Genomic DNA, 13172 nt, shown 5'->3' with positions numbered 1-13172 from the left:
GGAAAATATCCGTAATAATGTGTCAGGTTATCGGACAGGACATTTCTAGCTCAACAAGTTCTTTCTTAACTCTTGGAATTTAATACCTCAGACGCCAATTGATAACTAGACACTAAGTGTGCTAAAAAAGGTTAAATTGGCAGCACTGATACCTAAATCTGACTTTGGTTCACTGGTCACCAAAGCTAAAACTCGAAATGGGCGTGGTTCGCTTGTGCATTGAAGAGGCGGTGAGCGGTGCTTGGCGTTTGGTGGTATTTTGGTGGTGTTGGTTTAGGTGGTTCGCCGCTTGGTGGCTTTTAGCATACAAAAATTTGCCACTTACCACGATACTGCTTAACACAAGAACAACAACAACAACAATTGCCTGCACTTCGATTATCATATAGATCTAGATCTTATAAATATAGATATAGATCCCCATTCTTGGGCTTACGAAACTTGCAAATTGAGTACAAAAAATTGTTGTGCGCTGCTCAACTGATTGGATACATGTATGTATGCATATATAGAGAGTTTTATATATATATATATAATTTATTTATTCAGGTATTCGTTTCAATTGCCATGTTAGGTTTTATCAAGAGTCTTACACATTGTAGTTGTGGTAATTGTATTTGTGAGTGATTTGTTGTGAATTGAATTAGTTTCATATTCGTTTTTATTTGCTTTGTTTTCTTTTTTTTTCATCTTTTGTTAAGTTCTTTGGTTGGTTGTTTGGTTGGTTGGTTGGTTTGTTGGTTGGTTTGCTTTAGTACATACGAAAGACTTCATAGGGCGCAGGCGGTACACTGTAGTTAGTTTCGAAACGGGTTATGTAAATAAACAAATGCAGAAATGCAACAATTTGTAAATCATAAATAAAACACACACGTATGTTAGATAAACGAAAATGATCGTTGAGAGACATTCAAGGGCTGATCTGTATGTATTTAGATTGATGTAGAGATGAGGCTTGTGTAACTGCAACTGGTTCAGTTTGATTGTTGGGTTCGCAACACTAAGACATAGATTGAGTAGGATTTAGTTTGAGTTCGAGTTGTAGAGAGAAAGAGAGAGTAAACATTGCATACAAAATACTTTAGTTGAAAAGTTTCTCTACTTATATAGGTATAGGTATATCATTATGTAATATGTAGAATATATAGAAGACATGCGATTTGGTTAAGGCAGCAAAAAAGAATAAATTTACACTGAGAGAAACATATACATTGATATTCTGCATATGTATGTATGTATGCTTAAAATATACATGAGCAACGATTGTGAATTGGCCATTTAATAGAGTTGCCACCTCTGCATACTGCTAACCCTCCCCTGTCCCTGTCCTTCCCTCTCGTCTGCAGATATTACTTAATTACACTCGCCTCTGGCATGCATAATGTTTCGAGCTGCTATCTCGGCTAAAACATTACAATATTTACCTTTGACACACACACACACACTCACATGGGCGAACGGATAGGTGCAGAGGTGAAACACACACACACACACACACGCACACACATATAATACTAATACACATAATATACGACGCCATTTTTTGTTGTTTGTGCTCTCATTTTGCATTTTGTAGTTTTTCTTTCCTGCTCAACTCTGTTTTTGGTTTGTTTGTTTTAGGCTGTAGTGATATAGATATATATGTACATATATATACATATATTTGTATGCGTGTGTGTGCGTGAATGTGACATTTATTGTGTTATTCTTCATTAACCTGAAATGAGCTAGACCTAGGCCAGCTGCAGGCGTAGAGAAAAAAGCATCGAATTCTCAAGAATTTTTGTTCTATATATTTTTTAGATAGCAAAAATAAAATTTAAAAAAAGTTAAGCCTATATTGTAAATAAATAGAAAATATTAACAAGGCAAATTTGAATTAATTTAAAAAATTTAACACAAAAGCAAATATTTGTATTATTAATTTACTTAGGACTCTCAAGTATTTAAATAAAATATTGTATGCAAATTAATATGCCTCTTCATGCAGGCTGAACAAATTTGAAACGCTAAGCTGAATACGTAAAGTCTAAAATGATTTTCTGATAGACTCTAAGTATACCCTATAATTTATTTTGAATATAAGTTCTCTATATCAGAGATGACTGAATCTCAGCTGGCAGCTGTATGGATGTGTGTGTGTGGGTGTGTGTGTGTAGGTGTGAGTGAGCTGCATTGCTATGCTATTGATAAGGCTTAGGAGAGTGGCTTGGGATACTCACCCAGTGCGTCGGTCATGCGGCGTCGAAGGCGGCGTACAGGGCGAACTCGCCGCGCTGAACGAGCTGCCCAGCGAGGCGCATTGGCGCTTCTTGACGGCGTGCAGCAAATTCAATGTGGAACGGCTAAGACTCGGCTTGATTGTCTGGAAGGGATGAAATACATTTATATAAATGAGAGGCTCATTCGTGTCGTTCTTGATTTCTACTTACACTGAAACACGGACCACGTAGCTCGCGTAAATCGATGCTACGAAATAGATCGCATAGGACTAGGTCCTCGACGGAGGGGCAAACGCCGCTGGGCGGCTCAAAGATAAGACCTAATATTTCCAGAACCTGTTGACGCAATGAAATGCAAAAATTTAGCAATCGCTCCACTGCAGCGGCTAACTTGCGGATGATTGATTACCTGGCCGATTTGTGGATAGTGCTGCAGCTCCATTTCGAGCACCCGCATGGACGGCTTCGGAGTGGTCATTTCCTGACCGGTGCACATTTCATAGAGCAGGTGGCCAAAGCACACGATGTCGACATTCTCGATTTCCGTTACGGAGCGAGACCACATGACGGCGTTGTTGCGCGAGTTGAGACCCAGCAGGCCGTTCTCCAGACCCGACAGCCTGAAAAGCGAAGCGAAACGAGACTTTCAGCCACCACAACCGAGATTGCATAATTGCGGAACGCTTGCCACGCCCTCTGTTTGTCCGTCCCTCGGCTGCTTCACGCCTCCCGCCTAATATAAATGCTAAGTGCCATTAAGTTTGCTTTCTCCGCTGTGGATGGCCAACACATGGCGACAACTTTTACGACTGAAATAGCTATGTGTGTGTGTGTATGTGTGTGTGTGTGGCATCGAATGTGTTTGTGTGGCAAAGAGCGCTCATCAAACGTAATATGCGAGCATTGCTTTATGTTCATGCTTTGAGCAAGAGTCGGAGATGCCCGATGCTAGGAGAACTCCAGACTTTATGGATATCGTAAAGTGTTCGTGTAAAGCCTAGAATAGCGTTGCATTCATTAGAAGTGGACAGACAGACTGACAGTGCCACATCGATGGGACTATTGTTTAAGCTAGAGGCTCGATAAGGCAAGTCGTCATTTGTCTCTTCTCTTTTCATATGCTGATAGAAATCTCTCGTATGGATAGCCTCTCAGTTTTTACAAAGAAACCAAAGTGGTTCTCTGGCTTTCGAGATAGCCAAATGCAGTTGTCGCTGGTTCCTCCTCTTGAGCCTCCGTTTCATTTTGCTCAACTGAAGGGTTTTCAATGGCTAAGCCTTAATAGGAATCAAGTACATTTCTGTGCATGTACGTATATTACGTATTGCCTTCTCCAGTTTTTTGGACCCCTTTTTCGGTGTGCACAAATCGTGATAAGTGATTCAAGCCTAATCATATATTAGCCACATTTGGCCAGCTCAACTCGCATATAGCCAACATTATTTAACTGCTTAGCATTCAGATTGGCAATTCGAACTTTGAAATTGAATCGATTACCTTTTGGCATTTGCATACGCACAAAAGGGGAAAAATCGCCTAGCCACGCCCAAAATGCTTTAGCCCTTGAACGAGCACTGCAAAAAGTTGGAACTCATTTTTTTCTTTTCTGTTAAGTGTTTTTGTACCCCGCGCGTTGGGTGGAAGGTGTTAATGTGCAGCCGTGTGCACGGCTTGTCGCTTGCCGTGAATGGCATGGAAAATGTTTTGGTTCGTAGAGCCCCACGAATGCTATTCACGAGCGAAAAAAGTTGCACAAAATTGCGTTGAATGGCTTTCGATTTGGCTGCAGCGAGGGAAAGCGTGGGAATTAGTCAGCTGAGTGCTCACCTGGCCGCTCCGTTCTGTAGAATGACATTGCCGCTATGCAGGTGGCCGTGCAGCGGGAAGCCGCGCTCCTTCAGGAAGAGCAGCGCCTCCAGGATCTGCCGGCCCAGGCGCTGCACCTGGCTGACGGGCAGGCCGTTCGGCTTGCGCGTGTACTTACGCGCCCAGGGCTCGTTCCACTGGGCCTGCAAGAGATCGGGAAGCAATACGTACTCAGTACGACAGAAAGAGAAGAGGGGGAGTGTGGCTCACCTTAAATATGAGATCCTTGAGGCTGCCGCGCGAGTTGAAGGGCGTGACCAGGCAGGCGTAGCTGTGCGAGCTGTTGCGCAAGAATCCGAGGTCCAGCACCGGATAGATGTACGGATGGTGCAGAGATCCGAGCAGCTCCATCAGTATTTCGCGCGCGCACTCGTCGGGCGGCAGATCCTCGAGGGCCACGCAGTCCGCTGGGAGTGGCAGCAGCGTCAGCAAACGATCTGTGCGCACCTGATGCAGAAGGGGAAGTTAGCAGAGGAGGAGTTAGTCAACGCATTCAATGGGATCGATTGGGGGGCCACTTACTGATGCATCATTGACCAGAAACCAGTTCTTGGCATGCCGCGAGCCAATCTCGTCCAGATGTGCAATCACCTCGTAGCGCCCATTGGCGCTCTGTATCCACTCCTGCGTGGCGTTCAGTGCTCGCTCCCTTTGTGCTCGCTCCCTGGGACTGCGCTCCACAATGCCATTGCCGCTGTCGAGCGCTGAGTACTGATACTTGATGTTGGGTCTGCAAGATGTGGGCCACAATTTAGTCACTTCGATAGGAACTCTGTTCGCTTAGCTTCGATTGAGCGCATACAAAAGGAATTCAAACTATGGAAATTCAAATAGGAACTAGAACTAGTCATACTTTCACATTCATGATATGCTGATTATGTACAGCCTAAAGCGCTCATAGCAAATGATTATCTCCTTGGTTATATAGCTAGAGAATTCAGCTAAAGCGCCCATCTCAATGTCTAGTCGCCCTAATCTAAATTAAGATCAGCCGGCTGTCGAGAAGCGTGAATCAGAGCAGATAGTAAAGGACATGGCACAAATGTCGCATCAAATGCTTTCGCTTTCGTGTTGTCGAGCAATTTTGTAGCATTTCTCTTGACCACAAAGCATTATCACATGCCACAGCTACAGCCACAGAACAGACCACAGATCGCATGCCACGACAATTGTGACACGACAATTGTGGGAGAGTTAGCAGAGTGAGGACGGGGCGAGAGAGAGAGAGAGAGGAGTCTGTTTTGGCACGCCATTGACATGCAAAGCGCATCCGCATTCGAATTGAACGCCGAAACACTGTGAGAACTTGTTGAAAAATAATTTCCACTAGGGAAAGTTGGCAAATATAGTTGGCAAACAAACGGAAACTGCTGAACAAAGAAAAAAGGGCTGTCTACGTTTTGGGGCCAAGGGGTGGCAAAGGTAGAGGCGAAGGCGAGGGCAAGGCCTGCCTGCACAATGGCGCAGCGGAAACGGAAGCAAGAGTTTACCGTGTTCATTTTTTATATCTTTATTATATGTTTATTTTTAAGGAATATGCCGACAAAGTGAGGGCCTGACGGACTGACTGACTGACTGACAAACTGACTGAGTGAATTTTGGCCAAGTGGCGGCAAATGCAAATGCAGAGTGGATAAACTGAAAAACGAAAGCGTGTCAAAAGAGAAAGCAAATTGCAGTGAACGAATACACTTTACTATGATGGTGTTTAGTTTCGTATTGATCTTTATTCTTCTGAGCCTGGGTTTATATACCCAGACTCATGTATAATTTCAACCCTTAAATCTAATGTATCTATTGCTGAGTGTGTAAGGCTCAGCATTGGGCTATTACATATTCTTATCTTATCGCTGAGTGTGTAAGACTCCGCGTTGGTCTATTAGCTATTCTTATCCTATCGCTGAGTTTGTAAGGCTCAGCGCTCGTCTCCTTCGTAATCTGACTCTGGGGTTGCAAGGGTTGGTCTTCATTTGTATATTTATGCAGTCCGTACATGTGGCCCTTATCGCTATCACAGCGCACTACCTGCTAGTCGCTGAGTGCGTCGGAGGCATGTATACGATCATCGTATATTCATATGTTCATGCCTGAACAGCAGTGTCTCGAGACTCGAGTCTCGAGTCGCTGCGGCTTAATTGTGTGGCAAAGAGGCTGAAAGAGAGGTGACGAATGCGAGAAAGAAAGTCTGTTAACGAAACACAAACTGGATTCAAGTGCCACCATCTACCCACCCACCCGCACCCACACCCACACAGACACACAGATAGATGCCCAGACTGGGGGCGAGCTCATAAACAAACACTTAGGGGCCACTCAATCAAAACAGAGCGAAGGTTAAGCACATCCTCGGGTTAAGTTTAGCATGTGTCTGAAAATTTAATAAGGCAACAGCGAGTGCGACTGTGGCAGCGCCGCAACAAAGGCGTGTGTCATGAAACTTGGTCAAGAGACTTGCTTCGCGGCTCACTAGTGCGGCTAACGCGACGTATACGCAATCTCTGTATATGTAGCCCCAAAACTACGTCGAGCGGCAAAGTATAAAAAACATTGCAAGGCCTGACGAAACACAGCTTTCATAACAAATTGACACACACGCATGTACCCTCACACACACACACACACACACACTTGTTGTCGGTAAATGTCTTTGGCCAACGTTGCGTATGCTTCATATTTATATTGCAGCGCTTTCAGCTGTGCACTTTATAGTTTGTTGTGCTCTTCTTGCAGATGTTAAGTGCCATGACCTTGAATGCAACTGTATATGTATAGGTGAATATATGCTGTACACATACATACATACATACAGCACTGTGAGCTGTGCGCAATGAACACATTCAAATTGCAGAAGTGTGCATGAATGCTGTTTGTGTTTATTTAAGCTAATTTAAGCTAAAATGTTGCTCTCAGCTTGTGGCTTCTCGCTTTGTGGAGTATTATTTAGAGGAAGATTTCATGGGAAAGTCATTTGCTCTTGCAGTTGATCATCTGCTTGATAATCTTTAAAAATTTGAATATATTCATAAATCTATGATATCGTTAAGGGAAGAGCACAAACAAATACTTTTGCTGAGTTCACGTTCTGTTTTCGGTTCCGTAATTAACGTGCTCGAGTGTGAAGATTTTTTATTGCATACTTAGCAGGGCAGCAGCTGTGGGGCCTTTGCATACGTATGTGAGTGGGTGTGTGGACGCGGTTCGATGCTCGTTAGGGACCCACTCCAAGACACACCCACACGCACACACACATACACACACACTCGTACACATATGTCGAAAAATCGCGAAAATAGATGCTTTCCACTTACACACGCGAACTGTAGCTTACGCTCGCTTGCACATTCATCACACGGCTCAGCACGCAACACACAGGTACAGAGATACACACACACATGCACAGAGAGAGAGAGACAGAGAGAGAGACGCACAAAGGTATTCAGAAACACGTACACGCCCACACACACACCCACACACATCTGGGAGGGGGACTTTCATCAATGCGCGTCGCTTTCACTTTCCGAGTGAAATTTTTCAAGTTGATAATTTAATTTGCAATTTTTGTGCCTGCTTCTAATTTCAGCAGGTGCAAAACCTTGACAACTTTAACCTGTGCAGTGCTGCCAGCCCCTCTGCTTCGGCTTCTGCCTGGCAGCATATGGCACACCGAATGCATTTTATCATCACATTTAATTTCTATAAAAAGCGAAATTTCTGTGGCCCCGGGTCTTTTGTCCTCCTGCCCCTTTCATGGCAGCTTCGAGTGGATTCTCTGTCTAATTTTTTTTAATTTTTGGAAAAGTTGATTTATGCATTATTAAATTCACAGCAGATAGCGAAATTTCAAGTTGATGAATTATTCTGGGAATCCACTTGAAACGATTCCAGTTAATTTCGATTTTCTTTTCATTTTTTCGCATTCTGCCGGATGCTTTGTGGGGCAGCTGTGCTGTATTCACGTTCAAAATCAAGTTCAAAATTGTGAAGTGTTTTATTTTTTACGTTTTGCTGGTTTTAATTGTGGTTTCTGTGCACTAGAACTACGTGAAAGCATTGCGAACGCCATTAGCCGCTAATTATTTAGCATGCAAAGTGCTTCAGCTACAACAACAAAAAGCGATCATAACAAAAAAGATAAACTGAACGAGAACAAGAACGAGAAATAGAATCGAAATCGAAATTGAAATCGAAATAGAAATTGAAACTAAAGCAAATGCACTTGAAATATTTGAAGAAGAATAAATCGCCAAAAGAGCAAACGATAAGAGAAACGAAAAGAAAATTGTAAGCGAAATATGCCAATTGTATGTTATATATATATATAGAGTATTAGTATGTCGTATAGTATGTAGATACAATGAGTTGAGTTGAGTTTAGTTTTGAGTCTCTTTTTGGTTGGAAATTAGTTGTTGTTGTTGGTTAGTTGGTTGGTTGGGAGGGGAGTTAGAAATAATATAGTACATATAAATAGAATATGCAACCTGGTTGTTAGTACTGAATCTATAGTATCTCTACTTCCGGTTTCCGCTGGCATCGATTTGCTAAAAAAGAGCCTAGCAAGATTGTCTAACCTCGCGCTAACCAGTGGCGATTTCTCCGAGTGCTCGGATTGATCTGAGTTATCTTGCTCCGAGCTGGCCGACCGGTTGCTGCAAATAGAAGCACGCGAAAAATAACGTACCAGAAAGAATTTTGAGCAAATGTAAGCCAAACGTTTCGAAACAAAAATATGCAATAAATGTGAGTTGGATTTTGATATTGTTTTACTCCTTTGTAATAGTTGTGTATTAAATAGTCAATTTGGATTTTGAATAAGCTTCAATGTAGATTATAAGCTAAAACTAGGAATATAAACACAAATATGAGAAATCAGGTATTTCCCAGAGTTGGAAAATAAACATAAAACAAAATTAAAATTGAAATATATTTTCTTTCCCTTTCTTTCATTCATAATTGTGTTTAGAGTTTGAAGAAGCTTCGTTATAGACTATATAAACTAAAGCTAGTATAGTTAACATTGATGAGAAACCTGTGCATTTACTGTGTGGCGTACATTTTTTTCATTTTTCTTTTTGTTTTTGCGAACAGCTGTGCACACGTCCCATCTTAAGAAATTGTGGACTCTGCTCTAGTTGTGTGTGTGTTTGACTCGTATGTGATCTGGGACAGTGCCTGTGGTCAGTTGGCGTACTCACCTACTGTAGATCTGTCGTCGATTGGCAGCTGTCAGCGCTGAGACATCGAACTCAATTGCCGAATTGGAGCGCTTCAGTCCGTTCGCCTTGTGCAGCTTCTTCATAATGTGTTTTACTTTCCTAAAAGCGATTCGAGTTCGATATGATGTGTGAAATGTGAACAAAAACGGTTGTTCTTTTCTTTTTTTTTTTTCATATATTGTTAAGTGTCGGAAAAGCAAAGAAACTGAGGAACAAACTTATTTTAACTGAGGATCTTTCGATAGGGACTTAAGCTGTCTGAGCTTTTGCCATAATTTCGAGGAGAAAAAAATTTGAATCAGCTAGGTATTGGGCATCATTCATGACGAAAAACGGGTATAGAATCTTGAGGGGAAAATTAAACTATTATTAAATATTAAACTATTATCTAAACTAATAAAAATTGAGAAAAATAGAGCTTGAAAAAATATGATAGCCCATTGGGCTATAAAAAACGGTGCTAGCTAATGCAATGCTGTTTATATTTATATGTAGAAAATTCTGAATATATTCTAAATTTCATTCCTGTTCTTTCTTTAATTTAATAATTAAAAGTACTTAAATTACTTGACTTTAAATTCAAATAAGATTATATTTAAGGATTGAGTCCAAGCAAAGTTTTGACTTTTGCCTTTGCGACACTTGTTTTAGTTGAATTATTCTTATTCTTTTAAGGAATGATTTTTTTAGATTGGGGTTTTGGTCTCTTGGCTTTGGGGAAACTCACTTTTCCGGCACCGGCGGCCTGACGAACGGATCGTGTCCCGTTACGGCGCTGGCGCGATTATCGAGCCGCTGCTGCTGCGCAGCTTTGTTGAATTTGAACATGGTGAAGGACTTCTTGGCGCTGGCTACTTCACAGACGCGCACGATGATCTTGCGGCTGCTCTTGAAGACCGTGTTCAGCGTCTTGTAGACGAGAATGGAGACAGACTTGGAGGCGTGCGTTTGGTGGTTGTGGTTGTGGTGGTGGTGCGGATGCGAGTGCTGGTGCTGCTCGCCGTTTGGCTGCAATTGGGGCAGTGGATTGGGCAGGGACTGCTGCTGCTTCAGTTGATGCACTGCAGCATGCGTCGACGACGACGTCGATGATTGTGATCGGGTGAAGACTTTCTGTACTGCGGGCTGTACGGGCTTCGGGTGCTGGTAGTGCTGCTGCTGCTGTAGCTGCTGTAGCTGCTGTAGCTGCTGGCGGTGCTGCTGTTGTTGCTGTTGCCGGTGGCAGCTGATGATGAGCTCCTGCTCCTGGCTTTGGAGCGCTGGCGGCGCGACGGTTTCGCTGCAAGTGTCCTATTATCGACAAGGATGGATGCACAAATCGATAATCGATAACAAATTGTGTGTGGTTGTTGTTTGTTTTGTTTTGTAGTAGTAGTAGTTGTTGTTGTTGTAGATGTTATTGTTGTTATTGTTGTTGTTGTTGGTAGTTTGGAACGAAAGGTTGAGTTGCGAAAAGAAATGGAAAGACATATGCAATAACAGTTTAATAAATAAGTTCTCTCAAACTTCTTACAATAAAAAACACAGCAACAAAAGGGAATTTACGAAACAACGAAACTGAGTTAAGCGTTAAGAAAATCAAAGATTTCTGCATTTGGCATTTGCATTTGCATTCGAGGTGTCGCTCCATCTATTTGACGTCACATTTAGCACAGTTCAATTGCACTGCAATTGATTAGGTCTGCTTGTGTGTGTGAGTGTGAGAGTGTGTGTGAAGTGTTTGTCGTAAACGAAATATACTTTTGCTTGCGTTCAACTATGGGAACATGACAATCACAATAAGCATTGACAAGGCCTTCCGCTTGTTCACGCCATTTAAAACCAAAAACTGCATTTCGGCAACTAAAACAAAAATGTTCAGATTTGCACAATTTTGTAAAGCCATAAAAATAAAGAAGAAGACAAATAATAATAACATGCGAGAATCGTAAATTTGTATCAACTAAACTAATTATTTGCAGCCAATATTGGTTTTGTTGCGCATTTGCATAAATAGATATTTGTTTGTATAAAAAAAGCGAGTCGATTGCTAGAATTTGCGTGTGGAACTAAATCTGTGTAGTGTAGTGTGAAAACACAGCCAATTGCTAAATTATTGAATTATTTTTTGTGAATTTTTGCGATGAAAATAAAAATTGTTGAAGACATTTGTTCGATTTGATGCACTTTTGTGGTTTGCTCGACTAGATTAAAGTTTTGTTTGAATATTGCAATTTTGGCTTTGGCATTTGGCGTTTTGGCTTCAAGCAAACTGCGAATTTACCTACCGATCGCTCAAGCAACAAAGTTTGCAATAGTCCAATGCACGATGCCTATATCTGCAGTTCGATTACAATGTTATATAGATTATATATTGAAAGCAGTTTCGGTTGATTGCATAAATTAATATAGAGAATTGGGCAAGTTTCACTCTGGGCATTAGTTATTACAAGTAAGATACTTGAAATGTGGGAGACTTGAGCTCTGCTCGTATAAATATTCGCGAAATCTGACAACTACCTAGTGGAAATAGATTTGGGGGGTCTTCTGTAAGCATTTACTCTCTGTGCAGCTTACAGTCAAGTTAATGTTAAAGTAATTTTTGAGTAGATGGGAAAGAGACTTTCTGCTTCGATCAGTTGATCTTCAAGTCAGCTTTATGCAAAGAGTACTTAGGCTGGCAGAATAGCATTTTATGTATTTGTTTGCCCACATGTAACTAACTGTTCACATACACATATATCGACACCTACACACACACTCTCGCACACACTCTCATGCATACAGCAATTGTTTAGCTCAGGTCGGGAGGATGACGTGTGAAATGTACGCGCATTTGCAGCTAAAAGCAAAACATTTGGCTAAAACTGTGGGGCTTTCGCTGAATGCCATGGTAACACGGTCAAAAATCCTTCGTAGTGAAAAGCCACAGCAACAGAAATAATTGCAGCAACTATTGCAACAGTAACGGTAACAGTAAAGCCAACGGCAACGGCAACGGCAACACAGTGACAGGAACTTTTAATGGACGTTTAAATAAATCATACGCCCCGCTTACCGCACCCACCCTGACCAGAATGTGTGCGTGTGCGTGTGTGTGTGTGACATTGAGCTCTATATGGCCCAAAACGGCCCTTGGCATGACCCCACGACATGTGCCTTGCACGTGTCTTGGCCCGAGGCATTCTTCGCCATTTGTCTAATTGTCTAATTCTAATTTTACGCTTTACATTTTATTTACGTTGTTGTTGTTGTTCTTGCCAGTTGATTTAATCGTATTCCCTTTCAAAAACAAAACATTCACACCACACACCCGCCCTCTGCTGCACTGTATATGTATACGGCCTATCTAATCAGGCGTGCGAAGTGCTCGACAATTGCACTGCCTTTGCTGGCTTTTTTGAGGCCTATTGATTTTCTTGTGTGCCTTCTTTTGGCCCGTCTTAGTGCCAGCTCTTGTCTTGCCATGAGGTCAAGTGGGAAGAGGCGAGAGAGAGAGAGAGAGAGAGAGAAAGGGTAGGCAAATTTTGAAATCAATTTCTGTTTGCCATCCCCACCCTCTGCATATTGTTGTAATTGCTCATATTGCTTGGCTGGGGGAGTCAAAGTCAAAGTCTGTGTCAAGATATACGAGCTTATAGCCATTACGATTATTGCATTATCCTGTCACTTCGTTGTACTATTCCAAATTAAATTGTCAATTTGCTTCTGGCACGAAATGGCAACAACAAAAAAAAAGAAGCGCAAAGAAAAACGCGATTCGCGGGCCGCGCGGCGGGAAATGGAAAATTAACGAGCGTTTTATATATCATAATACGCTGGCTTCCCGTCAGCCGCGGGAGCTGCCCGATTGTGCACGAAGAATGCGAATTATTTACAATTATTTACTATC

At 42.0% G+C, this 13172-nt stretch overlaps 1 protein-coding gene across 7 annotated transcripts in view; it reads right to left on the bottom strand.

Annotated features, from left to right (window-relative positions):
* Nucleotides 1–13172, bottom strand: part of Slob (Slowpoke binding protein) — a 35674-nt gene that overhangs the window by 5756 nt on the left and 16746 nt on the right. The window contains exons 1-10 of one of the 7 annotated variants that reach the window (XM_018098664.3): nt 11569–11613; nt 10029–10591; nt 9281–9400; nt 8567–8734; nt 4611–4818; nt 4299–4535; nt 4050–4231; nt 2632–2842; nt 2433–2558; nt 2223–2365 (exon numbers count right to left, since the gene is read on the bottom strand). In XM_018098664.3, the coding sequence (XP_017954153.1) occupies nt 2223–2365; nt 2433–2558; nt 2632–2842; nt 4050–4231; nt 4299–4535; nt 4611–4818; nt 8567–8734; nt 9281–9400; nt 10029–10129 (1496 nt within the window). In that variant the 5' untranslated portion in view covers nt 10130–10591; nt 11569–11613. Of the gene's footprint in view, nt 1–658; nt 792–2222; nt 2366–2432; nt 2559–2631; nt 2843–4049; nt 4232–4298; nt 4536–4610; nt 4819–8566; nt 8735–9280; nt 9401–10028; nt 10592–11568; nt 11614–13172 lie in introns of those variants that run through there. The other 6 variants (XM_018098667.3, XM_018098661.3, XM_018098668.3 and 3 more) reach the window with 6 other exon arrangements.

This window comes from Drosophila navojoa, chromosome 3, assembly GCF_054131105.1.
Source record: "Drosophila navojoa isolate 15081-1374.11 chromosome 3, UAZ_NAV_1.0, whole genome shotgun sequence".
NCBI classification, from domain to species: Eukaryota; Metazoa; Arthropoda; class Insecta; order Diptera; family Drosophilidae; genus Drosophila; species Drosophila navojoa.
The sequence above is the reverse complement of the archived record's forward strand: the minus strand, read 5'-3'. Positions and strand labels throughout refer to the sequence as shown.